The sequence below is a fragment of the Mustela putorius genome, unplaced genomic scaffold, assembly GCF_011764305.1.
Source record: "Mustela putorius furo isolate JIRA1106 unplaced genomic scaffold, ASM1176430v1.1 tig00000695_pilon_pilon_pilon, whole genome shotgun sequence".
Classification (NCBI taxonomy): domain Eukaryota; kingdom Metazoa; phylum Chordata; class Mammalia; order Carnivora; family Mustelidae; genus Mustela; species Mustela putorius.
The window spans coordinates 8,182,665-8,209,906 of record NW_025421447.1 but is presented as its reverse complement, the minus strand read 5'-3'; the positions used below and the strand labels follow the sequence as shown (position 1 = coordinate 8,209,906).

General features: G+C 55.8%; 1 protein-coding gene across 4 annotated transcripts in view; it reads right to left on the bottom strand.

Annotated features, from left to right (window-relative positions):
* NTN1 (netrin 1) overlaps positions 1-27,242 on the bottom strand; it is a 173,012-nt gene that overhangs the window by 49,421 nt on the left and 96,349 nt on the right. For all 4 annotated transcript variants that reach the window (XM_045083375.1, XM_045083374.1, XM_045083376.1 and 1 more), the window contains exon 3: positions 11,648-11,836. In XM_045083375.1, the coding sequence (XP_044939310.1) occupies positions 11,648-11,836 (189 nt within the window). The remainder of the gene's footprint in view (positions 1-11,647; positions 11,837-27,242) is intronic.

Sequence of the window (27,242 nt, the reverse complement as noted above, 5' to 3'; positions counted from 1 at the left end):
GCCCGTGGCCCCTCGTAGCTGGTAACCTGTGAGCTGCCAGGGCTCATGAGACCCGGGGCGGGGTTGGTGGGGAGTGGGGGGACGGGCGCCAGCTGACATCGGCTGGGGTGGATGGCGGGAAGCCGGCACATCCTCTGGGCCCGTCCTTTGATTAAGGAAGGGGCTGCTTTGCTGCTGGGTTTCCCATCTTTCTCCCCAGATTTCACAGAGACTATGAGCCCCCGTCCCCTTCAGCTGGTCTGACGGAGGCAGCAAGCCAGGCTGGTTGGGCTTCCATGAAAATTCACCATTCCGGGAAGAGAAGCCATCGGGGTGCTAAAGGGGGGGGTGGGGAGCCTCAGAAGGCTACTCAGGTCACCTCTGGGCACACCATCGCCTGGATACCTGGGAACACGTGAGGGCATCCACATGCTCTCAAACATCATCGCCTCGGGTCCCCCGCCCTCCTATGGGGTCTGCCAGACCACAGAGGACGAGACTGTGGGCTGCCCAGGAGAGCCCCAGCGGAGGGAGGCGGTAAGGACCTGCTCTCTCAGGGCATCATGGAGACCCTCACCCTCTCCAGACAGCCCCCTCTGCACTTCTTGGTCCAGAAGGAGACATCCCCGCTTGCCGGGCTTGCCGGGCTTTCTGTTTCCCCGGCACCAAATGTAATCCCAGCAGACTTGCGATGCGCTCATTCTCCATTCCAAGCAACAGAGCCACAAAAGCAAGGACCTTCTTTCCAAAACCCACACACAAGGAAAGCCCAAGTGTTGTCCTCTGTGCGAAGAAGGGTGAGCTTCAAGGTTTGGGGACAAGAGACAGGTGACCGTGCCCCACTGTGGGTTCCTCTGCAGCCTGGGGTGAGACAAGCAGCTGACCAAGGGAGTCTGAACCCACCAGTTACAAAGGAGGCCCCGGGCCCCTGCTCTTAGGGAGAGAAAGCCAAAGGGGTTCCGCTGTATTTGCTCAGCCCGGAAACACACCCCGACACACACACACAGACTCCTCCCAACTTACATTCACATGGACATGCTTGGACCCACACAGATACAAACACACAGACTCCTATTCCCTCTCCGCACAGGCTCACCTGGGACCTCAGTGGGCAGGGCAATGGAGGGGCGGGGCCAAGCAGGGGGGTGGGGGGATGTGGATGAGGAGGGAGTGCAGGTCTTCCCCACCCCCCAACCCCCCAGGGCAAGAGGTCTGGTAAGAGGCCAAGGAGAGAGCCTCCCTAATCCTTCTGAGAACAGGGTCTGGGGCAGAGCACCTCCTGCCACGGGAAGGCCAGCTGGTGACTCCTATTTCCCTGGAAGCGAGCCACTCTTCTGGAGGAGGTCAATCCCTTCTGTGGCAGGTCACCCCGTGTGCATAGGGCAGGCAGCACCTGGTCATGGGAACCAATCTACCCTAGGGTTTTTCCATAAAGAGGAAGGTGAGAGCGGACGGAAGCCCGGGGCCCTGAGAAGACGGCAGGGTTAGGTTTCTCACGTGTGCGCGGGGGGGGGGGGGGGGGGGGGGAGTGCCTCCCAGTGTGGAGGGAAGCCTGGGCCATCTCTGCTCTAGGCCATCAGTCAGGGACAGCCAGCTCAGGGCACACAGACAGTTTCTGGGAGAGGCGTCAGCACACCCGGGTCCGGGCCCGTCCTGCCAGGACCGCTGTGTGACTCTGGGTTAGTGCCTCGTTCTCTCTGGACCACGGGTGGTCTGCCACCTTAACAGTCCAATGCTTGGTGTCTTTGGTTTCAAGGCCTCTGGCAGCACCCCCAACCCCTCCTCGCCCCACACTGCTGGAGGTCACTGCAGTCCTGGCCCAAGGGACACGTTGCCTGGTGCACCAGGCCTTCTGTCCACACCCAGAACCCTGGCAAAGCTGACCAGAAAGGCAGACAGTCCTGATCCCAGGTTGCTTGTCCCCGAGCACTGCCTCTCCCAGCTTCTCCCAACGCCCCCTGTCCTGGGTCCCGAAAGGCTCACGGCCTCCATCAGGAGAGGATGCATGTCTAAGGCGGGCCTTATCCACTGCAGCCCACACAGATTTCCTGCACCCTATCAGGAGATCTGGTTGCTTTTCCTGCACACCTAGCTCCAGGGCGCCCCGCCCCAGGGGTCAGGCAGGACCCTCCAGGGGACATCCCTGCAGAGGAGATGGGAGCTGGCTTGGCACCCAGACCCCCTGGGAGCTGCTCCAGGATGGAGGGGGGACTTAGAACAATCACAACACTGACCCTGCCTTCAGAGGTCATCACAGCTCACACATGTACACATCTTGTGCTAAGCCTGGACCCAGCACCTTCTTCCCTAGGCCAACCGCTGGCCTTGTGAAAAGGAAGACAATCAGCCTGGGGGTCCTGATCATGCTGTTAGTGAACGTGGCTCTCCCCAGAGCTGACCAGGTCACCTGAGGCCCAAGAGCCATGTCTGGTTGGGGTGTTGGGTGAGGGGGGGAATGTTCTTCTCTGCTCTGGTGAGACTGGTCTGTGTGCCTGGCTGCCACCCACAATGAAGGTAAAGGCAGTCAGGACCCTCGGTGTGGGCCAGGTTGAGCTCCAGCTGCTGTGGGAGGTCAGGTAGGGAGGAGGGAAGAGAGGAGGAGGAAGGAGGGGGGAGGAGGAAGAGGGAGATAGAGGGAGGAAGGGAGGACCGTCAGGAGGAGGAGGAGGGCTGGAGCATGCTCAGTGCAGGTGAGGGTAGTGCCCAGAGACAGAAGGGTCAGCGTCCTCAAAGAAAACCAGACTCAGTTCCGAAGGGTTCCCATGTCTTTCGTATGTGTGTTGGGCCTCTTAGGGGAAGCACTGGGAGACCCCCTCGCCTAGAGGTGGTGCTGGGGGAGGACAAAGAGGACACATGTTGGGCACTAAGTGGTGTCCCAAGAACATGCTTCTTCTCCACTTCCCCAAACGGGGTGAGGAGGACTTGCCACCAAGAAGAGAAACATGGACGCTGACCAAGGCTGGCTGGGGTGCTCCAGAATGGAGGGGACCTGAGGCAAGGTGGTAGACCGGTGGGGTCAGGCTCGGGGACCCAGGCAGGAGGAGGAGCAAAGGGGGATCGACCTGAGTGGGACTGGTCGGCAAGTGAGCTCAGAGCTGTGAGTAACATGAGATGGCAAGCAAGAGGGCCAAAGACAGGCTGTCAGAGGGCCCCATGGAAAACTTCTCACAATCACCATCATCATTTCACTCGCATGGAGCAACAGCACTTTTTTGGCTGTACCGTCTTACGGGTTTTATCGCATGTGTAGATTCCCGGAACCACCACGCCAATCAGGATATAGAATATTCCAACTCTCCCAGGAAGTCCCTCATGTTTGTCTGCGGCCAGCACCCCCACCCCAATTCCTGGGGACCACGGATCTGTTCTGTCCCTCTAGCTTCCCCTTCTCAGAACATCGTATTCTGGGACTGTCCAGTATGTACGATGCATGGATGCACCATTCGGAGTCTCTGGGCCTGGCCTTCTTTACTCAGCCAAACGCATCTGAGATGTGTCCCAGCTGCTGCAACTGCTGAGCAACTGCTCATTCATTTTCATGGCCCAGTAGTGCTCCACGGTACACAGACTGCAAACTTTTATAGCCGGTCTATGTTTAATTTTATAAGAAACTGCAAAACTGTCTTCCAAAGTGGCTTTGCCGTTTTGAATTCCCACCAGCCGTGTATGAGAGTTCCAGTCATTACATATCCTTGCTGATGCCTGGAATTGGCAGTACTGTGTATTTTTGACATTCTAATAGGTGTACAATTGTATCTCATGGTTTTAATCTATATTTCTCCAATGACTAATAACGGTTTATGTATTAAATTGCCACCTGTGCTTCTTTGGTAAGTACCTGTTCAAGTATGTCGCCCATTTCTAACTGAGTGGTCTGTTTTCTTACTGATGAATTTTGAGAGTTCTTCTTGTATTGTGAATCATGGCCTTTGTCCCGTTGTGATGTGGGAACATTTTCTCCCATCCATGGCACATCCTATAGAAGGAGCATCTTAAAAAGTAAGCCAGATCCATCACTCTAGTCTCTCCTCTCCTGACTGTACCCGCCCCCCCAACCATGGCTTTCAATGCTGTTTGAATTGGGTCCTCCTCCCGTCCACGCTCCCAAGAACTGCCCCTCAACCGCCTCAGCTCCCTTTCCTGCTTCTGGACGCTGGTACTGCACACTCCTCAGCTTCCTCTTGCTTTTCATATCACAGATTTCACCTCGAATGTTCTGTCCTGAGAGAGGTCGTCCCTGGCCACCTGGCAGAGGGGCTCCACCCCCCACCATGACATGCTCTCCTACCACCCTGTGTATTTCCTCGACACAACTCACCACAATCTATACAATCTTCTACTTACTTTTTGTCCTTTCTTCACCATTGACCTCCCTCCAGAAAGTGAGCTCCAAGGGATTGTATCTGCCTTGCTCAGCACTGGAACCACCCCTCTGCTACATGCAAGCAGGTGTTCAATAATCATGCAGTCAGTACATAAACTTGGGCCAAATTCCCTCCCTGGAGGGAAGAAGTGGGGCAGCACAAAAGGTAATCCCCTCACATCCTAGATCGTCAGCAACCTCCATGCACAACACTCCCCACTCCTAAATTCTGCACACTCACAAGGGAGTGAGGATAATTTATGTCCGCAAATTATGCACAAACTTCCCCTCAGCACTCTGTCTGTGTCCACCTCCTTTGTGGCTATGCTTTCCTTTCTCCCAGCAGTTGCTAACAAGGCACAAAAGAATGAATGTTTCAAGTTGCACTACCTTGCCTCTCCCCTGCCCCACTTGGATCAAGGTGCAGAAAGCAGGAAGGGGAGGGGAGCCCCGTAATCCCAAGCTGGGTTATTTGACCCTCCGTGATCTAGTTAACCATAGCCTTCCTGCACCTGATCTACAGCTGAGGCGGAAGGCATGGGTCCTACAGATGGTTCCCAGAGAGAGATGGAGATGGGGAGAGAGCGTGCCTGTGTGTGTGTGTGTGTGTGTGTGTGCCTGTATGCCTGTGTGTGTGTGTGTGTGTGTGTGTCCACGCACACAGGCTTGGGGCAAGTGATGGGGGCTGGACGGCAGCTCAATGAGGAGGCACCAGAGCACCTGGGTCCCCATGTAGCAGGGCAGTGGGGACGAGCATGGACCTTGCATCCTGCTCCCGACCCCACGCTGGCCAGGAACCCCCAGGAGGCTGCCAGGCCCTTCTCAATAGCACTTTTACATGTACATGTACATGTACATTTACATGCACACAGCGCATCCCACATGTCTCCTCAGCATTTCCACAAGCAGCTACTGGGCACTCAATGCTGCTGTGCACCCCATGTGTCATTTTTGCTCCCAAAGCACGTCCATCCCTGAGAGCGAGTGTGCAACAGCATTACAGCAGACACCGGGGCGGAGCCCCTCCAGCAGACAGGGCCGGTTCCCCCATGCATCACAGCTCACTGAAGGCACTAAGGTGATCAGATAGTCTCTGCTCTGTGTGCAAGCTGGCCACCGCAGGTGGCTCTGTTTAGTGGATCTTCTCCTGCTTGGACAAAGGATCCTAACTGCTACCAGGCACGGGGTGCTTGCACCATGTGCCTGGGACGTCTCCTGCGCCATCTCATGTACTGGACATGAGTAACATGCGCTCCGTTAACTGAGGCAGCTCAGAGATCCAAGGGCTTTTCTGCTCAAGAGTAGGGCCCGTGGGCTCCCCACGAATTGTCCGAGCAGAAACAGGAGGAGAGTGGGTGTCCCGTGGCGGGGTGGCAAGGGCAACTGGCCAGGGTGTCAGGGAAATGGGACACAGAGCTGAGCTGAAAGACCCCGTTGTAGGAGCAGGGCACTTGTGCGGGTCACGGGAGCGGGGACGCCCCCAGAGCAACATCACCTGCACTCCATTTCCCGGTTCTGCCGGCTCTTCCAAGCTCCAGGGTCACAAATTCCACCAACGCAGGACACTGTCCCGCTGTTATCAGGGACCTGTAAAATTCTGAAGATTTGAAAAGAGCACGCAGGCCATGGAATGTAGAAGCTGGCTGGGACTCAGAGGCCATAAATCTGAACACGATTTCACAGATGAGGATACTGAGGTCTAGGGGGCTCAAGTGATTTGCAGGATGCTCCACAGGCTTTGAACCTGGAGCCAAATCCGGAGATCGGGGGTTCTGACCCCCACGGTCCCCGGGAACAGGGAAAGGATGCGCCACCAGAGACCACAGTTGGAGTCGGCTCTTGCATGGGGGAATTTCTTCTCCTGATTTTCCCTCACCCCTGAGTGCTGGGCCTACTCCTCAGGTCATGGGCTCTCCGGGAGCTGCCGTGGCCACTGAGCGCCTTCCTCCCTAAGGGGATCACGCTTTTCCCTGAGCTCCCAACAGGGTCACAGACCAGAAATAAATGTCACACGGGACCCACAGAACAAAGGGTATTCCTGAGGTTTTTAGGTTTTTGTGGGCTGCCTGGGCTGCCTGGACAGCGCCTGAGAGTGATGTCATTAACCCCTCAAATGAGACAGAGACAAACCATGAAACAAAACTGAGGGTTGCTGGAGGGGAGGGGAGTGGGGAGATGGGGTAGCAGGGTGACGGGCATTAAGGAGGGCACGTGATGGGATGAGCACCGGGTGGTTTTTTTTTTTTTTTTTTAAGTTTTATTTATCTATTTGACAGAGAGAAAGAGAGGGAGCACAATCAGGGGGAGCGCCAAGTAGAGAAAGAAGGAAAAGCAGGCTCCTCACTGAGCAGGGAGCCCGATGCGGGACTCCATCCCAGGACCCTGATCATGACCTGAGCCGAAGGCAGATGCTTCACCGACTGAGCCACCCATAAAACCCATAAAACACTGGGGTTTACACACAACCGACATATTACTGAACTCTGCATCTGAAACGAATGATATACTATATGTTGACTAACTGAATTTAAATTTTAAAAAACATTAGAATTAAAAGGGACTTAAAATTTAAAAATATAATAAACCCTCAAACAATCCAATCTGCTTTGCACGCATTGTCACGTGTGTGCAAGCGCACACATACACACACACACACACACACCCCATCTAGCTGCGATAACCATCCAATCCCGTGCCTCCCTCCAGACACTAAGTCATCAGGATACACCAGCTAAGCTCCCAGCCTTGCCTGGCAAAATTTAATTTTTTAAAAAATGTTAAACAATCCTGTCCCACTCGATTTTCATCAAGAGAGCCTTAAAAAAACATTTAAATTCATTGATAATAAGTCCTGCCCCTCCCCCGTGAGCATCACCAGCATAGCTCCCGGGTCTCACTCCTTTCCTTATTCCCCAGTGCTCGGGTCTCATCTGGACTCATTCATTAAGACGGGATCCCTGGGGGGGTGTCAGATTTTCAAATCTCCGGGCAATTCCAAAGTGCAGCCAAGGGCGACAACAAGTTAGACTATACCAAGGATGCCCTTTAGTGAAGGTTGAGAATCAAGGCTGAGAAAGACATGGGGAGACCCACACAGTGGTCGGGGGGGCCGAGGGGGCGGGCCCAGGTGCCCAGTTCCTCCCCGAGCTCTCGCAGAGCTGCCATTAGAAACGGGAAGGGGGTGGGGTGGCTGGGAGTCTCAGGTGTGCACTGGCCAAGACGGCGAGAACGGTGCGTGCCTGGGCCCTGCGACCGCCCAAGGACCCGGACACCATCATGGCGGTCTGCATTTTGGCCACATTGACTGTGGCCTTGGAGGGTGGAGGTGGGCAAGGCAGGGCAACCTGTGAAGGAAACTGCCCAGAGAGACGGGACGCAGGCCCTTTGTGCGGGGGCGTTGGCGAGACGCGGTGGTTCATTTCTTAACTCTCATTGCGATTCGGTTCACGGGAGACTCCCGGAATGTCTTTATCCATCACAGAGGGTTTGGGAAGATGATAAATTAATATCGTTCAAATAGAGACACGGCTGGAATGGTCCAACACGGCAGTGTCTTCTTTGCTGGCTCTAAAGAGAAAAGAGCCCCCGAGTCCATAAAGAAGACAAATGGTAAACAAAACGGCCTATCTTTTGACAGATTCCAGGATGAGTATCCCTCACAAACCATTCTGCGGAGAAAAGGGAGAGATTCATCTCCTCTGACTTTGTATGGGACAACAGCCTGCGCCATAATGAGGCCTTCCCAGTGGTGTGAAATTACGCTGAATAGCAGGCGGACTGCAGCCGCCTGTGTCCCCGGGCATGTTTATTATGGCCCTTTGTATGCACCAGCCTGGCCAGCCCCGGTTTGGTTCTAAACCAGGGAAGGGAAGAAAGAACCCAACGAATCTGTTGCTATGAAACTTCCCCAATGGGGGGACCGCACAGTAACGTTTGGAATCTGATGCCCTTGCTCCAAGCTGCTCTTGTCTGGGTCCACCCCTGCTCTAAAGTGAGCGAGGTCGGGAGCCCAGCCAATCGCCAGCAGGGCCTGGGTGGCCTCAGCCCCCTGCCTGGGGCTCCTCCCGGGCCCTGGGAAGCCAAGGGTAAAGAGGACCCCAGTGGCCATTCCCAAGCAGCCTAGGGTCCACGGCCTCTGCCAGTTGTCCCAGTTCCCCAGTGAAATGTCCCCGCGACAGAGCAAGCAAGTACACAACCGGAGGCGACAGTGGGGCTCCCGGAGGTCAGCCCCAGGAGGCCGGGGCCGCACGCCACCGCTGCGTGTAGCTCATCATCCCGGGGCAAAAGGCTTCCAGCAAAGGAGCCGTTTCCTCAAACCGACCCACCCTGGGAAGACAAGACACTGGACAGGACAGACAGACGGACGGACGGATGGACCCCGTGAGGGTAGGGTGGGCATAGCGACTGCCGTCTGAAGACCTCAAGGGTACACGGCCCTCTCTGCTGGGGTCTGAGCCCGCAGCTGGTCTCCCTCCGACGACGCCCCCAGATGTAGGGTCTCCATTGGGTGGGCAATGTCCCATGGGGAACAAGGGATTCAGAGTTCCCAATGGTCCTGAGAGGCTGACACCAGACAAAAGAGAGCAAAGAGGAAAGATCTAGAACTTTCCGTACCGGAGAACCAGCAGGACCTTTCAGGTCACATTCTTCCCGTTTGCTAATCAGAGAACAGATCGTTCAGGCAGTGTCTTTCCTCGCCCATCAGGAAGCAGGACCCACTACGGCTGAGGGCAGCTCCTGTCCAAGACTCTGAGGGACCACAGAGCTACCAAGGCCAGCCACAGCATTTGAAATAAGAAGACAGGACCACACCTTCGTCTGCCTGCACCTGTCCTGCCTGGGAACTGAAAGACCCCTCTCCTAGAAAGACCCCTCCCCTAGTAGATAGATAGGATAACTAACTGCTTGTTTGCTTTTCTGTAAACCGCTGGCTTTTAGGTATGAAATTAGGTTATCAGTTGTGTGATTAATTGCTTATTAATTGCTCTTTTGCCTTTCTTTAGCCACGTGGCTTATAGAAATAATAGAGACGCCATGATGGCATTCCTCCCTTCCCCCTTTTCTTGTTCCCCTTCCCCACCTCTCCGTTCGCGCGCGCGGGCCCTCATAACCAATCAGCTTATTCCCCCCTTCCCGCTGCTCTCTTCGCGCGAGCGGGTCCCTGGAGCCAACCCGCAAACTCCAAGTATGCCTTTTTCAAAAGTTCAAACTGTCCACCAATCAGTTGCGCCCCACCCAAAACTTGTTTGTACCTTCCTATAAAAGACCCTGCTTCACTCCGGTCGGGGTGCTCGGTTAGCTGGAGCTGCCGACCACCCGCCGGTACCTGCGTGACAATAAACCTCTTGCTGTTTGCATCCAGTGGCAGTGTTGGATTCTTGGGTAAGGGGATCCGCGGGTCTTTCAGAACCAGCAGAGTGGCAGAGCCCCAGAGGACAACCTGCAGGCTCCTAGGACCTGGTGGCCTCCCGACATCTCAGCCTGAGCCAGGAGAGGCTGCAGGTGGCTCTCTAGCCTCCCTGCATGCAACAGAGAGGGACGGGAGGTGAATGGTAAGATGACCAAGGCCCTGCTCCCTCCTGCCTCTCCAGGGGACAGGTCTTTCCTGCTCTGAGGGCGCATGACCACTGCCCTTCCACGCACAGCTGAGACCCCCCCAACCAAGGGCATAGGGCTGCCCACCTGAGTGGCTCCTGCTGATTAAAATTCCCCTGCCAGATCCCCAAGAAATCTATGTGCGACCGTTGTTTACAAGTCCTCGGCTTTGATTTCTTCTGTAAAGGAAAGACGGCAGGCGAAGGACCTGGACACCTTCCAAGTTTGGTCTCTGAAAATCCGAAGCCCATTCTCTCTCCCCGGTCATGCTGCTGCTCGTGCCTTCCGGCCACCGGAGACATTTCTGGGTCCCTTTGCTTCCGGCCACCTTCTCGGTGGGTCCCTGCTCCAAGTCTCCTGGGGGAGTGTCACCTTGATTCGCTGGTTTGGGATGTGGCAATAGCCGGGCCATCTTTAGGGGTAAACTTCTCTGGACAACCACCAGAGGCAGCCTGAGGTCCACAGATTTGGGAGGACAGCTCCCTGGTTGTCCCGGGAGCCACCCACGATTCACCCCTGCTCCTGTGGAACCCAAGGGACTCCTCCTGAAGGAGACAGGCTGGGAACCTGTTTCGTTTTGGTGGAAAGAATTCTCCACCAGCGGGGCTGGCCTCATGGGCCTGGTTGGTGACGGCTCTGCTTGCTGCCATTTTAAAAAATTCTTAGCAATTCCTCTAAAAGAAGCCCCGCGTTGTTGTTCTGCGCTGGGCCGAGTCATGGAGTCGGTGGTCCACACGCGTGTCCGACATCCGGCAGATTTCCGGATAAGACAGGTTTCTGGAATGCAGCTGCTCGTCTGAGCCTGACCCTGCTGTGGCTGGGGTCTTGCTTATGTCAGGGTCTACACGGGTCTGTCTCAGGACCCCGATCATGCCAGATGACGGCCCCAAGAGCCCTCGGAGAGAAATCTCTTCTTGGGAACCCAAGCTCACGGCAAAGCCCCGGCTCTAGGGCCTCAAGTTTTAGACGGGGGCAGCCCCGGTTCCTGGAATTCCCAAAAGCAAATGTGGCATGGGGGGGACCCCCAGGACTCCCCCCCCCCAACAATAGCACTGAGTTCCTGGCATTTCAACAGCTCTGAGTTATGTGACCATTGCTTCATTTTTGTTGGGGGTTGGGGAGGTAGAGAAAACACAACAGCAGAAAGGGAGAACATCAGTCTCCGGTCTCCCTTTAATTTTTTTTTTTTTTTTTTTGTCCTCAGAAGGAAAGCTGTTTGCAGGTGGATTAAATGTTCCTTCTGAGACCCTGCCCCCCAAAGCCACCGACCTCACCGCGACTGTGACCGTGCGTGTCTGTGTGAGTGCCAGGAGGCCCGGGCAGGGGCCGGGGCGCACACACATCCAAAGAAATACGTCTGCGTGGTTCGGGTAAAAGAGGGCCCTTTGTGCGGCCGGTAAGCCCGGTGAACATGACCCCCGCCCCCTGGTATGCAGCACACCTGCGCCGGGAGGAGCAGCCGGGCGGGGGCGGGGCTCTGCACCCTGGAGGGGCTCACACCTTCTCCTTTCTTCTCCTTGGGGCCATGTCTCCACCGCCCCTTTGTTCTGGCTTACACCCCCAAATACCAGGGAGGCCGTGTGTGTGCACGCGTGCGTACATGCGAGCGAGCGAGCGACGCGGTCCCGGTCGAGGCCGGTGTGCATGGGGACAAGGGAGGACAGAGGAGAGGACAGGAGGACCCGTTCCCGAGGCTCCGCCCCTGCCTACCTTTGCAGGCCTTGCGGTGGGTGATGGGCTTGCCCATGTCGCGGTAGTAGCCCTCCTTGCAGTAGTGGCAGTGGCGGCCGGCCGTGTTGTGGCGGCAGTTCAGACAGACGCCCCCGCTCTTGCGTCCCGACAGCTTGTAGAGCTCCATGTTGAAGCGGCAGCGCCGGGCGTGCAGGTTACAGTTACAGGCTGTGGGAGGCAGAAGAGGCGTCAGGGCAGGGGCGAGGGAGGGACTATCCCCAGCCTCCCCCAGCTCTGCTGCTGGACTGCAGGAGGGACTGTCCCCAGCCTCCCCCAGCTCCACTGCTGGACCACAGGAGGGACTGTCCCCAGGTTCTCCCCTAGCTTTCCTGCTGGACCGCAGGAGGGACCGTCCCCAGCCTCCCCCAGCTCCACTGCTGGACCGCAGGAGGGACCGTCCCCGGCCTCCCCCAGCTCCACTGCTGGACTGCAGGAGGGACTGTCCCCAGCCTCCCCCAGCTCTGCTGCTGGACCGCAGGAGGGACTGTCCCCGGCCTCCCTCAGCTCCACTGCTGGACCACAGGAGGGACTGTCCCCAGGTTCTCTCCTAGCTTTCCTGCTGGACCGCAGGAAGGGACCGTCCCCAGCCTCCCCCCAACTCCGCTGCTGGACCGCAATCCTTCCCTGGGAGCTTCTCCTTGGCTCCCCTGTTTGCATCCAGAAGCACCGACCAGCCACCCAGCCACACCTGAACCACAGGCAAGCCCCCTGCGTCCCTCTCATGTGGACACTGTTCATTTCCAACCACCAGGCTGCCAGCCCCCAACCCCCATCTCTCTCTCTCTCTCACACACACACACACACACACACCCCTTAAAATTGGGAGCTGGGGCGGCCATCCTCCTCCTGCCCCAATCCTGCTTGCGAGGAGCTGGTGGTGACCGTCCTCCCCATTCATACGTGGAGGCCCTCACCCAGCTGCTGAGAACAGCCTGTGTTTGGGGACGTGGCCTTTCCAGAGCTGATTACATCAAAACGAGGCTCCGAGGGTGGGCTGTCCTCCAATCTGACAGGATACCTTATGAGAAGAGGCAGTTTGCACACACAGGGGCGCACACACAGAGGAGAGGGGGTCTGCTAGCCAAGCAGAGAGGCCCCGGGAGGAACCAACTCTGCCGACACCTTGACCTTGGACTTCCAGCCTCCAGAACCATGAGAAACACACGTGTACCGGCTAAGCCTCCAGCCTGAGGTTTCCAGAGAGGGCAGTGCGAGCAGACTCCTGCATTATTTCCAGGGCGTTCTGCTCTGCGGGAGCACACTGCCCCCTCCATCCCGAGCTCGGGCCACCAGACTGCCCCCGCCACCTGTGGCTGTTCCACAAGCCACGGAGGGCTCAGGGGCTGCCTGCACTGGGGTTTCCTTCCCGCCTTCCCTCGGGCACCCTCTCATCTGGTTTCCCTCCTGCCGGCCCTGCTTCCCTTCCCACGGCCACCAGAGCAGGAATTCTGGGCTCCAGTCTGAGGATGTCCGTCACCAGCTGAAAGTCTTTCCGTGGCCCTCCCGTTTTTCCTCTGGGTAAAATCTCAATCAGCTGTCACACCCTCGGGGCTCCGAATAAGCTGGTCCTGCTTCTCCCCAACCCCTCTCTTCAGCTCTGCTCACCCTACCCCCACCCCGCTCTGAGGCTTGAGTGGTCCCCCACTTTTTTTCAGTTTCTAGAGCACACCATGGGTGAGGACCCCCTCGCCTGCCCCCTCCGTGGCTTGGAGGACTCTCTTCTCCCCAGAACCCTCCTCATCTGCTCGCACCCTTCTTATCCTCCATGCCTTGGTGTTAACATCTGTCCCAGACCCACCTTCCTTTCACCCCCGACCCCCACCCGGGGCATCCCACGCGGCCCCCTCAGACCAACTCCGTGTTGCCCGTGACCTGCTCCTCTGGGCTCCGACCTCTAGGCTAACTCAGTTTCCCTCTGGTCTACTCCCACTCCCTCCTCAGCATGCTTTGCCTGCTTTTGTGCTCAGTTTGTTTCGAATCGCGTTTTATGGAATGTCTAAAGAAATGCTCAGTGCCAGACATTTGATAAACAAAAGCAGAAAAGGGGAGGGGGTACGCACTCAGATTTGCAGCCAAAGGACCCACGGTGAACACAGGGGTCGTCCCTTGCAGACTTTAACTGACGTTTGCTCAGCTGTGGAGCTGTCAAACTTTGCTACAGACCTGGCTCACACTCGTGCATCTCCCTCCGTGGCCTATTTTCCCGGAATAATGAACATCTTTTAATGCCAGATATTGTTCTGCATGACTGAGAGAGGCCATCTCGTCTCCCCTGTGTACGTGTGTGTGTAATGGGCTCTTTGGAATCCCCAGTGGGTGCATTTCAAAGCGGGGCCTCCCCGGGGGTTGAGCAGTTGGGTTGTTCTGGGTTTGTGACTGTAACACACAACACCGACGGTGACCAGCTTTGAACCTGTGCATCTGTGCTCTGCTCTGATGGCTGCTGCCCCAGGAGTTTCTCAAGACGGCATGCCTCGGGTAGTTGCTGGATCCGCATGGTTTTAACTCAGGATCCAAACTGCCGAATCGCCCTGGAGAAAGGCAGCGCGAGCAGACCTGTCCCTTCCAGTCCCTCCAGACAGGATCTGAGAGCTACTGTCTCACCACGCCCTTGGAAGGAAAGAGCATTACCCCTTTGCTATTGGAATTCTTTATTTTTCATCTCTGCTGATTTGTCTGGAAAACACACACACATGATTTTAATTTGTGTGTCTTCCGTTACCAGTGAGGTTGGACATTTCTCCGTGTGTTTTTCTTTGTATTTCTCTCTCTTTTTTTTTCCTGTGCATTGCCTGTTCGTGCCATTTGCCCACTTTTCAAATGAGGTGGTTTTTTTTTTTTCTTACAATATGTAATGCTCTTATAATAGTGGACTAAAAACTGTGTGCTTTTTCTACCCTACAAGCTGCATAAATCTGTACCAGCTTCATATTCATTTATTACTTTTGTGATTTAAAAAATACATTTGCCTCTTTAATTTTTCTGACATTACTAGTTTCTTCAGATGTTCTTGCAAGAGGCATGCCACTAGTCACCTAGCTGACAAGCAGAGAAGGACACGGCTTAATAGGGAGGCATTGTGGGGGAGGGGTCACAAGAGAAGTTCAGTTCACACCTGAGTCTGGAAGCAACTGGAGGGCAAATTAGACCACAGAATGACTCCTGAGAGCCTCACCACGGGTCCCTCAGCACCTCTAGCCCCTGGATCAGCCTCGCCTCTGCCCCAGCACAAGGGACCATCAAGCATACATATGCACGTCCACTGTCCCTCTGGACTCACTCAGCCACACAAGGATGCTCGGGGCTGCTCAGGATGAAGTGACCTATCAGGACCACCAAGGCAGTAAATGGGGGCCCAGGACTAGAGCCCAGGTCTTCTGGCTCCTGGCCCACTACCCCAGAGGAAAGGACCCACATTACTGGAAGGAACAGTAGGGACTACAGCACAGAATCTGAACCTTTCCTAAAGGCACAGAAGTCACGGGGCTTTGTACACCTGCCTAGGTGCAGGGATCTGGAAAGATCACTCAAGTCTGGCTTCCTCAAGGCTCTCTTGTACTGGGAGAGCCTCACTAGCAGCATCTTCTGGTCCTTCACAGAGACAGATGCTCACTGTGTCCTCCTCTGTAAAGACAGTGTCAGCTGTCCCTCACCCCCCGCCAAAGAAGCTACCTGAAACTCTGAGCCCCTCCAGGGAGCTCAGCACCTCCATTCCCCACCCCAAGGGGGACCCGTGGGTGATTGCTCTCTTCCATATGCACCTTACACCAACAGAAGTCTCTTCCTAAACAACTGGTCACACAAAAGAAAGCTCAGAGACCAAACATCAAAAGGCAGGACTCCCCTCCCTCCCACCTCCTCTTGGAGCTGTCAGGGGACATCAAGTGGCAATTGCCCACGCTCAGGCTTCTGCAAAGTATTTTACAGCTTGTTTTCTTTTCTCTGTGTTTTATTTTCTCTGCACAAATGGAAAAATGCATCAGGCGAAGCATCCCCATCTGGGTCTGTTGGCTCCACACTGAGATGTCACCCCACTCCCAGCTGGGCCCCAGCCCCTTCCTCAAAAGGACACCTTAATCCCTCATGCCTTCTTGTTTATCTCCTGCCTCTCTTGGAGGCAAAAATATTGGGTATTAGTTTCATTATCAGATTTCAAGGAGGGAAGGAAAAGGTAGCTTTGTGAGAGCAGAGGTCAGCCTGGGGGAAAAGGGGGCAGGGGGCAGCACAACTTCTGAGGAACCTCCATGAGCCAGGGCCAGGAGCCCTGCAGGCACTGTGTCCTGTCCAGAGGTACCCCAGGCACCCAGAGAGAGCGGGTCTAGACCCCAACCTCCATGCCCTCGTTCAATTGTCAAGTGGGGATCCCCACGGACACATCACGTGTGGCTACATTTCAGACCTAGGAGCATAACACGGGGCAAGGAGGTAGGAACAGGAGACTGCTCCCCCCATATCCCCCTTCCAAAATCTGATGGGAAAAGGGGCCCAACAAATGTTTCCTTCAAGAGGTCCTCTAAGTCCTGTTTTAACATATTCCTGTCACCACCATTCCTTGAGTTTTTCCAAACCTGTCCCACAAACCTGGGTTGTCTGAACCCTCAGCACCGCACCACCCAAGCCAGTTCAACTCAACACACACCTGAGCACCCCAGCTACATGTCAGGCCCCATGCCACAGGCCACGAGGGACATGGGCATGGATGACGCACCCTCAAACTGCCCAGGGGCTCCCTGTCTGACAGAAGGAGGGGGCAGATGAGGGCTCTTGGCAGCAAGCTTTCAGAGAAAGTAGGATAAATGCTCTCCCAAGCTGTGCTGGTTCCTTGAGGACAGGGCGGTGTTTGCCCTTACCTCCTCCGGCCCAGAGCAGATCTCATGGTACAAATAAGAAAGAGCAAAAGTAGGCAAGTTAGAAAGTAGATGATGGATGGCTGAGTGGGTGGGTGAATGGATGGATGGACAGAAAGATGGATGGACAGATGAGTGGGTGTGTGAGTGGGTGGGTGGGTGGATGGATGGATGGACAGATGAGATGAATGGTGTGTGTGAGTGGGTGGGTGGGTGGATGGATGGATGGACAGATGGATGGACGGATGAATGGGTATGTGAGTGGGTGGATGGGTGGATGGATGGATGGACAGATGGATGGACAGATGAATGGGTATGGACAGATGGATGGATGGATGGACAGATGGATGGACAGATGAGTGGGTGTGTGAGTGGGTGGGTGGGTGGATGGATGGATGGACAGATGGATGGACGGATGAATGGGTGTGTGAGTGGGTGGGTGGGTGGATGGATGAGTGGGTGTGTGAGTGGGTGGGTAGGTGGATGGATGGATGGATGGACAGATGGATGGATGGATGGATGAGTGTGTATGTGAGTGGATGGATGGGTAAGTGGGTGTGTGAGTGGGTGGCTGGCTGGCTGGTGGATGAGGGGGTGGATGGATGGGTGGATGGATGGATGGACAGATTATGCACGCATGGGTGGATAGGTATGTAGGTGGACAGGTGCATGCGTAGAAAGAGAGGACAGATGGAGAATTATGTGGTCTGCCTAGACCACATCCTGGCAATCTACAGCTTTGCGACTTTCGTGACATTTCTTGTGTTGCTTTGAGCTACTTAAATCTTGTCTGCTAATTTAACTCCTTTGTGGAGTTCCAAATGGCAAAGTTTCTTTCTGGCAGATCTGAGGGTCGTGCTTCTGCAGGATGGGTATCCCAGGGCTGGCAACCAGTTTCTTGCATATGCAGCCTCCAGTCTGTGGACGGTGCATACATGAGCCGGTTATTTTGGACAGTTTAGCTGTAAACAGGTAAATCTAAAATTCCTATGCTGGGGGCACCTGGGTGGCTCAGTGGGTGAAGCGTCTGCCTTTGGCTCAGGTCATGATCTTGGGCTCCTGGGCTCAAGCCCCAAGTCTGGGTCCCTGCCCCGCAGGGAGCCTGCATCTCTCCCTCCTTCTGCCCCTTCCCCCTACTCATGTGCACTGTTTCAAATAAATAAAATATTTTTAAAAAATTAAAGAAGAAATAAAACTCCCACTCTGCTAGAGCAGCAAGTGGGGGTTGCCTTCTCAGAAGGTAAGAGAGGGGTTGGAGAGAGACTGTCATGGTCTCACCCCTGGGAGCTGGCTAAGATGCTATTCTCTAAGAGCAAACTCGAACACGCCCAGGGGGTGAGAGACGTGTGCGCTCCTTCAACAGACGCCGCCTAGAGCCTTTGAACAAACGGGGAGCTGGCTGAGTGCAAGGGGAGACAGCAGCAAATGGGGCAGAGCCCCGCCCTCCATGGGCACAGGAAATCCATCAACCATGTCCAAGTGTCCTAACTGCTGTAAGGACTCGACAGCCAGAGAGGGCACTCTGCTAGGCCCCTCTGGGGACCATCGCCCAGAGCAGGACCTGGGAAGAGAACCAGGACACAGATGGAACATTCCGGCTGGCCAGCCAGCCCGCCCCGAACGCGACCTGCACGTGGGAGTCACCTGGGCATCCGGTTCAAATCCCGATTCAGCTTCAGGGGGTCTGGGGCGGGCCTGGGAGTCTGCATATCTGACAAGCCCCGCTCCCCCCGCCCCAGGCTAATAGACCTGGAACCAAAGCAAAAGAAACGGGTGGGAACGCGAGCCACTCCGCGAGCCACTCGCTGGACAGGGAGCCCGCAGGGAGATGAAGGGTAGAGTTCGTGGCTGGGCGTCCGTGCTGGGGCCAAGGGCAGAGGTCTGGTTTCAAAAGACACTACTTCTTGGACGCCTGGTTCGGAATGAGGCCAATATTTAAGTTGTTTTTAAGAGTCTGAGGCAGCTTGTATGCCCTTTTATCTGTTTCTTCGCTACTCTATTTGGTATCTATTTATTTAGCAGTGGTTTGACCCTTGCTTACAAATCTTACGCTTTCCGCCTTCTGTGGCGTGTTGTCTGAGACCAGATCTCAGCTTCTGAGGTGACCAGGCCGGGCTGTCGCTGCTCCCCACACCCCCACACCCCCACACCTGGCTCCTGCCAGCACCCGAGGACACTTGGAGCCAGGTTCCCCAAGGGCTCCTTCCCGGACAGGGGCCACATGAGGCAGATTTTGGGGGTCCAGACCCTCTCATGCCTATGCTACGGGTGAGCTGGACAGAAAAGCGATGACCACACACCTAGATCCATTCAGAAAACAATCCATTCGCCTTACTAATGGCAAATGGATTTATTTTTTCCTTCAACGGATACTGCCTGAGCCCCTGGGGATGTCACAGTGCACAGGACAGATGTGGTCTTCGCCCTCGCCAAGTCTCTGCCACTAACCTGGCACGAATGGGTCTGGTGAATGCCACTGCCACAGTCACCTTCCTCCAAGGCCTTTCCCTATCCCCCAAACACAGGCCTTAGAGCCTGTCACCAGAGTCGTCAACCAGCCAGACGCTATAAGCAGTGACCGGCCGGGATGAGCCAAGCAAATGCAACAATTGCTAAGAGACCAGAAGCATTGCACGTGGGCAGTCTGGTTCCCAGTCAAGGCCCTAGAGGTTTGCGTCCGTCTGAAGGGCGCCTTGCGTCAATTTTAATTCAAAGGCTGTTTACGAGCCTCGCCTAGACATGACACTGGACAACTGTCAGAGAGACGGGAGTGAAGGGGCACCTGGGGGCAGGCGACTGGCCAGGCGTCTGTCTGCCTTCGACTCAGATCATGATGCCAGCATCCTGGGATCGAGCCCCGCATCGGGCTCGCCGCTCTGCGGGGAGTCTGCTTCTCCCTCTCCCTCCCTTTTCCCTGCTCGTTCTCAAATCAATAAAATCTTTTTAAAAAGTACATCAGGAAGCCCCGCTGCTGCAGAGTTGACACCTGTGCTTGACATCGGGCTGACGTCGGCGCTCTCGAGGCTATGACCCCTTCCTCTTCCTCCCGAGCCCTGGTTGGCAATTCAAGGAGCCACTCACCCCCCCCCTCCCCCACCCACGACCCCAGCACAGGACGGTTCTCAGAGGCCGGTGCAGAGAATCACTGAAATTGCCTTCCAAAAGGCAGACAGCTGAGCCCCAGCCCTGGAAGTTTCTGATTCCGTAGGTACCTTGTGGCTTCCACCTGCTGGAGGAGGCAATGATGGGGGACAGGGGGCAGCCAACGGGCCAGTGGTGACCTGGGTCTTCCAGGAGGAAAGGGTGTAGCAAGGACACCCAGCAGGGTATCGGGCAGAGGAAACCACTCTGAGGAGGAGAACGAATCCACTCTGGGGCATGTGGGGGTCCCAGAGCGGGGGCTGGGGGAGGAGGTGTGTCAGCAGCACGGATCTCCGCCGGTGGGCCCGGGAGCCCTGCCAAAGCCACATTCTCACGGGGAGGCATCTCTCCGACGAGCCTCCTCTCGGTGGACAGAAGGCCCACAGAGCCACAGCACAGTTTTGTGGTTTGGTTTTGTTGATGTTTTTAAAAGCTCCAACTTGAAAACGGAAACTCTGACCCCCAGACCTGCGCTTTATCTCCAGTATCAGAAACAGAATCTACAAGATGTGGATCAAGGTGGTCGGAAAAATGAGCCATAAAAACGGGAGTGGGAAACCAGTCAAGGAGGCGCGCGTTCCCAGCAGCCACGTCGGGCCTTAGATGGTTCTGATAAAGTCCCCAGAGATAAGTGGCCTGTGTTTGCCGAGGGCTTAGAGAGCTTTAGCCCGGTGTGCGCACAAAGGGGCCCTCTGTCAACAGTCCTTCAGGCCACTAATAGGGCTGAACAAACACTAGGAGTAACAAGCTCTTCACACCTGTGGGGCTTGGGAAAGGCCTGCCCCTTTGTCAAGATGTCAGACAAAAGAGCCGCTGAGAGCCGCCCCCCCCCAACCCAGCCAGATCCTCTCCTGGCTGCTGGAAAAGGACAGACTGGGAGTGGGGGACAGATTGGAGATCTGAGGGGGGACCTGCCTCCCTCCTGCAGCCAAATGTGGACTCCAGCTGGGCAAGGAGAGTGGCCCAGCATAGGGGCACCCCTACACCCCGCCCCGATGTCAGGCTGTTGGGGAGCTGGGGCTGGGCCGGGGTCCCGCGTACCCGGGTACCTGAGTCAGTGGCCCCACAGTCCCCCAGGCACAGCCATGGCCTGCTGGGGCACCGGTTTCTCCTCCGTGGACGGACCAGGGCCATCCCCCGCATCGGCCTGACCTCGCCGTCACTTTTTCCACTGACTTTTTTGCTCTGTAAACATCTTAGCGTTTTCTTCCCTCTGCCCTTTTATGGCTTCTCTGCCTCCCCTCGGGCTTTGACGCCATGGCTCCTTGCGCTACCCCTTCGGCCACTAAGGCTAAACTCAACAGGGGCTCCTGTTGCATGAACATCATTATCTTTGTGAGCGGGGAGGCCCCTCTCGGTGGAGGAAATGCCGAGGAGGCTTTGGTGAGCCCTGAGCAGTCATCAGTTCTCTGTCTGCAGCCCTCATTCCTTGGATCCTCCCTCCCGGCCGTTCCAGAGCCCCGCCCCAGGCAGCTGGGCAGAGGGGGCCCTGCTCTGTCACCTCCCCACCGCCTCAGGGGGTGTGAGGGGGTCTCCAGCCCTGGCCCACTGTGTGGCATTCCCATTTCCAAGGACCCTCCCTCCCAAATCCCCCTTCAAACTCCTCTCACCTTGTTGCTGCCCTGTTCCGGAACCTTCCGGACCCTGTTCTGGAATTTTGGGGGCCCTGTTCTGGAATCATTTTGGGGGGAGTCCCGCTAAGTACAAGATGCAAACTCTCTCACCTGCAAGGGTAGTACTGGCTGCAAAGCAGAGCTCCAGAGATGAGGGGGTCTTGCCTCTTCCTTACAGTAGGACCCTGTATGAACGCCCCTACCTCATCCCTGTCCTCACCCAAGATCTCTCAACCCAAAGGGGAAAGGGGATGTTGTCCCCCACCAAGGGCAAAATCAGGGTTTTGGAGCTAGTGTGGGCTTTCAGCATTTCCTAGTTTACCCTCTTGTCGGAGAGATGAGAAAAATGCAGCCCCAACCGGCAAAGGGACTTTGCCAAAGACCTGGAACTCGTTAGGGGCACTCTTAATTCAGCGCTCTCTCCAGACCCTCCAGCACGCAAGAGAGTGGCATGGTCGTGGGCAGGACAGACCTTGATAAAGCCCCGGTGTGTGGCTGCTGAAACGCATTCCCGAAGGCCAAGAGGTTTCTCGAAGTGGACGCTAGATTCTACGAGCAAAGCTTCCCCCCAAGGACTTTGGTGGCCCCGAAATCCTCTCCGCCTTGTGGCTTGACCGCCCTGCCCGGAAGGGGCTCCCTTCCAAGCCCGCTTCCCCAGAGGTGGTGCACACACTCCCTGTGTTTTATTAAACGGACATATGAGGGCTGATTTGCCAGCCGCCCTGGCCAAGCCTGGCCCCTGGTTCCCTTGGAGTCATTTCCCATCTGTAATGGGTCCCATCACCGGATCTGGCACATGCCGGGCTGGAGATGTGAGGCCATGGGAGAGGCTGGCGGCGAAGGAGGTTTAATGACTTGCAGTGGATTCTGCCCCTGTGACACCGGGCGGAAATGCTTTTGATTCCCAGGACACCTCTCCCATTTCCATCACCACGGACCCACGGGCAGTGGCGCTCCTGTCCTGGATCTGTTGTTTATTTCAACTCAGACTCAGGCTGGAAGCTCTGGGGTCCAGCCTAACCTGCAGCCCAAACAGCTCCAGGGATGGGACACAGCACACGGCGCCCCGTGAGCCCAGGAGCCAGAGCCCCCTGCCCTTGGACGGGGACAGGCTGAAACTGGGCTCCCACGGAGGTGGTTGGGGGGGGGGGGTTCACACTGGGTCAACACCAAATGCCCTCTACCAACTAGGACTGCCAGATTCAGCAAATAAATATATGGGGACGCCCAGTTCCAGGGGAATTTCAACAAATACTTCCTGGTGAAAATATGCCCCAAGCGCGGCAAGGCCATCCTATCTCCAGTGCCTTCCAGAACCCCATCACATGTGTGCTTTGCCTGCAATGTGATTTTTTACGTAACAGCTTAAAAAAAAATTTTTTTTTTAATCAAAAAAAATCATCTTCTGGGCATCCATGAGTCCCACCAGAGGGTAGCAGGGGGTCCCACTCAAGGTGTCCTCCTTGAGTGGCTCTTCGGGGGCTCGCTGTTCCCCAGCACACCCCAAGTCCCCATGCAAAGATCCCCGTATGGGACCACACTGCCCTATAGGAAGAAACAGGAACAGGAAGGCCATTATGATTAGAATGGCCCAAATTCTTTCCCCATTTTAATCGGGATATGCTTTGTGGAGGAATGGACCCACGACTCTGCACCCCCACTCTGAATCCAATTATTTTAACCAAACTTAGCAGGTGTCGTGTATTTAGGTATCAGTGAAGTGTTCGTGAGATCACAGTTAAAGGCTTTAATTAAGCTGCATGCCACTAAGGGATGTAGGCGGCTCTCTGGAAAACAGTATGGAGTTTCCTCACAAAGTTAACAATAGAGCTACCCCGTGACCCAGCAATCCACTACTGGGTATTTACCCTAAAGATATAAATGTAGTGATCTGAAGGGGCACCGGCACCCCAATGTTTATAGCAGCAATGTCCACAATAACCAAACTATGGGAAGAGCCTAGATGTCCATCAACAGACGAAAGGTTAAAGAAGATGTGGTCCACATATACAATGGAATACTATGCAGCCATCAAAAAAACCCTGAAATCTTGCCATTTCCAACAATGTGGATGGAACTAGAGAGTATTATGCTAAGCAAATAAGTCAATCAGAGGAAGACAATTATAAGATCTCACTGAAATGAGGAATTTGAGAAACAAAACAGAAGATTATAGGGGAAGGGAGGCAGGGAAAAATGAAACAAGATGAAACCAGAGAGGGAGACAAACCATAAATGGAGACTCTTAACCTCAGGAAACAAACTGAGGGCTGCTGGAGGGGAAGGGGCTAGGAGGCTGGGGGGTGGATATTGGGGAAGGCATGTGCTATGATGAGTGCTGTGAATTCAGTAAGACTTATGATTCACAGACCCGTATCCCTGAAACCAGTCATACATGACATGTTAATAATAAAAAAATTAAAAATTAAAAACAAAACAAAACAAAAGAATGTAGGTGGCTGACCACAGGACAGAGGCAGTGACAAGGAACAGAAGATACGGCCAGCCAAGGATAGGAGGGCCCCCCCACCCAGGGAAGAGAGTGATCTTGCCGCTTCTGGAGGCATGCAAGTAGAGAGACGCAGTACAAGAGAGTCTAGCTCTGAGGAGGAGGGGGAAGGAGGCTGATAAAGTCCCTTCCAACTCAGCCCTGGAGGATACACTGCTCTGCCTCTGGGCCGCGAGATCGTTCCAGGTTTGAGGCCAGGACCAGCCTGGTGTCCAACCTTACACATGTGCTGGTAGAAGCAGTACTAAAGAAATCTTCCAGTCTGTAACTAACCGAGTCGTTGGGGTAGAGACCACAAGTCTGGAGGAGACAGCAGAAGCGGGCACATGTGGGGGGTTATTTGCAGAAAACAAATCCAATGGTCCTTCTGGAATGATGTTCTAGTTATCTAGGGAAAATGGCCCTGGGGACGACGGTCACCTCCCCCCCGTAGGCAGAGATGGCATTGCCGCTGAGCATCTTCTGGGCATTCAGATCAGTGCACAAATGGCGGGACAGTGCCCCCACTCAAAAACAAAAACAAAACCAGCCACTTTTTGAGGGTTCCTAAGGCTTCAGGCCTGACGGATCTCCCGTGGAAATGCCCCAGCACAGCTGTACGTGGGAACTAAGGGTTCCCTCCGTGACAGCTGGTGCTGGGAACTAAGGGTTGCTGAGCTCTTTGAACATCTCCCCTGGATTTAGGAGTCACCCCAGCAGCTTGCTGGCTCCATCAGGCTGCAACTCCCAGGGAAGAACCAAACAAGGGGCTGGCCCTTATAGGAAAGAGGAGGAGCCTTTCCCGAACAACCCCTTCGCCTTCCTCCTCCAAATTATTCACAGCCCAACAGTGGGGCCGAATACCTCCCTCCCGGCCACGGCCACGACCTGAAGGAGGAGATGGGCAGGGAGGGGCAGCAGAGGGCAGGGGGCAGTTCTCAGAGAGCAGCTGCCTCCTGGCCACCTGGGCCCATTTCAGCCACAAAGGACAGCAGGGACGGGTAACACGCCTAGGGCCCGGCTCCCTGCACCCAGGTGAGCCCCAGACACGACGACCTCTCCTGAGGCTGTCCCTCATTCTGCTGCTTCCGACCTCTAAGCCATGGTCCCCCAGGCCAGGTGAGCCATGGCGGGGGAGTGAAGGGATGTCTGAAAGGTGCGGAGGCCTCCGGAAGGGTCCCCCAGCCCCGAAGCCGGCTAGTGACCGCAGAAGCATCTCCTCATCCCCGTCCTCTCCACGAAGGGAGGGAGAGGGAGGCACGGACGGAGCCCCGACTAACACATTTGCTCATCCAAATGACCCACACCATACGGCTTTTCCTTTCGTCTCACCAGAAGAAGCCTTAAATAAAGGGATGGAGAACAAAGGCGGCTTAATTTTATATGCTTGGTCAGCCCAACAGCCTCATCAATAGCTCATTTTCCAGGTGAGGATACCAAAGCCCTGGGCAGAGCCCGCAGGGCCCCTGTTCAGCTCCAGCTCTGAATCCTGGCACAGTCCTCGGCTCCCAGCTGCAAATGGTGGGGCTCAGCCCTTTCCCCCGGACCTCCCCATGACTCGGGGGGGCTTTGAACCCAGAACAGAACTATTTAAGGCACGGGCTGAGCTGGACGGGGGTTGTTTTGACAATGGTACCCCTCAGGTAAAGTCTTTGGAAGTGTTTCTTTTTTCTTGCCCCCAAATGAGGGGGTTGGGGAACCAGACAGTTTCCTTGTATAAGGAGAAGGGGGGCCGCATGTTGAACGCCCCACATTTCTTGGCCCTGATGCTTCTGGCTGCTTTGGATTTGGCTAATTCCCTGGGCGCCCTCTGTAATTCCACAGTAATGTGGCTTTAATTGTCCCCAAAGCGGCCCATTCTTTCTTTATTGTGCAGTAAATTTCCCTCCAGAGTTCGGATTTCATCCGCCTGCCCCAAGCCAGGGAGCCAGGAGCCAGGCCGGCCTCGGGGGGCAAGGACCCCTGTCCTCACGATCGCCTCTCGTGTCCAGGTCCGGCAGCCCTCCTCTGCCCCCTCCCCCCACAACCCGGCCTGCACTGGGACCCGAGATGTCTGGGCGGCGGGCTGTCAGGACCCCCAGGGATGGGAGTGCACAGTGGGCAGGAGGCAGGGACACTAGTCTGTGGTTCTGTCTGGAAAACCAATTAACTTCACAAATGCAAACAAGCTGTGATCCCGGGATTCATTCGGGCTGCCGTTGGGGCGAGGGGCGAGGTCTCGCGTCTGCTTCACCCGCAAACGCCCCGAGGCAGGAGGGAGGTGCTGAGACGGGGTTTAGGGGCCTCTCTGCATGGTGCACCTGTGCGATCGGCGGGGCCCACCGCCCTGCCCCCGGCTGCTCTGCCTGTCGGTAAGGGGAGCAGGAATTATGAGCACTGTCTTATCAGATGAGATAAAGCTTGTAAAACACAGTGAAGACCGGGAGCCTCGAGCTGGGTGCCGGCGTTCAGATGCCACCTGTCACACCAGCACGGTGTACTTGACCTTGGGTGTGCACGTGAACCTCTCTGTGCCTCGGTTCCCTTCTCTGGAAATGGGGCCATAACGATGTCCGTCTGTTACTGCGGCAAATGCAGGACCAGTGACCAGAGTCACAAGCATCATTCAGACGCCACTGGTGAAGGTGTGTGTGGGAAACCGGACGCTTGCAAGAGACACAAGGTCGGCCACAGGCCGTGCCCTGCCTGGGTCCCTCACGGGGACACAGATAGGAACGCAGACAGCAACGCCGCAGCATGCTCCCCCAGGAGAATGTCACAAACGGGGTCACCGCAGGGGCAACCCTGGGCCTCCGGAGACTCAGGCCCTGGGGAAGCATGCCCAGTGCATCTCGAAGGCCCTCTTTGACCCTCCCAGCCCTGGCTGGCCCCGTGTGGTTTGTGCCCAGGGTTTGACACAACTCTCACTGCAACGATTTTCCCGGAGGGGCACTGCCTACAGCAGAAGCAAGAACAATGCAGAAAGAAGGACATCTCCGGGGGGCCAGAGCGATGGCCACCAGTTTTCTCCACTTTGAGCGAAGCTACGCACCCCCCATACCCCGTCCCGTTTGTCTTTGTTGTGCCGAGTGTCCAATACAGCAAGAAGAGGGGACTGAGGCAGAAGACAGGACATAGGCAAGGTGAGGGCCCAGGGAGCGAGCAGTGTCAGGGCCTCCCAGAGCAGGGCTTTAGGTCTGTGGCTCCTTCATGGCCATAACCACCTTCTCCTCTCCCCTCTACTCTGCCCGGCATAGTCCGCCTTTCTGGGCAAGTTACACCACAGGAAAGAGGGACACCCCATAAACTCGTGGCCACGCCTCACCGCTCACCACTCACCGCTCAGAGGTCCCTTCCCGGGGGAGCCTGCCTGGCCCCCCTCCCCAGCACCGCAAGCTCACGGCCAACCCTCCCCCAGCCCAGCTGCGGCACCTGGCTTCCCGCACGCATGCGCCGTGCGCATGGACTTGCGCTCGTCCTGGCATCTTACCGCGAATGCAGACCTC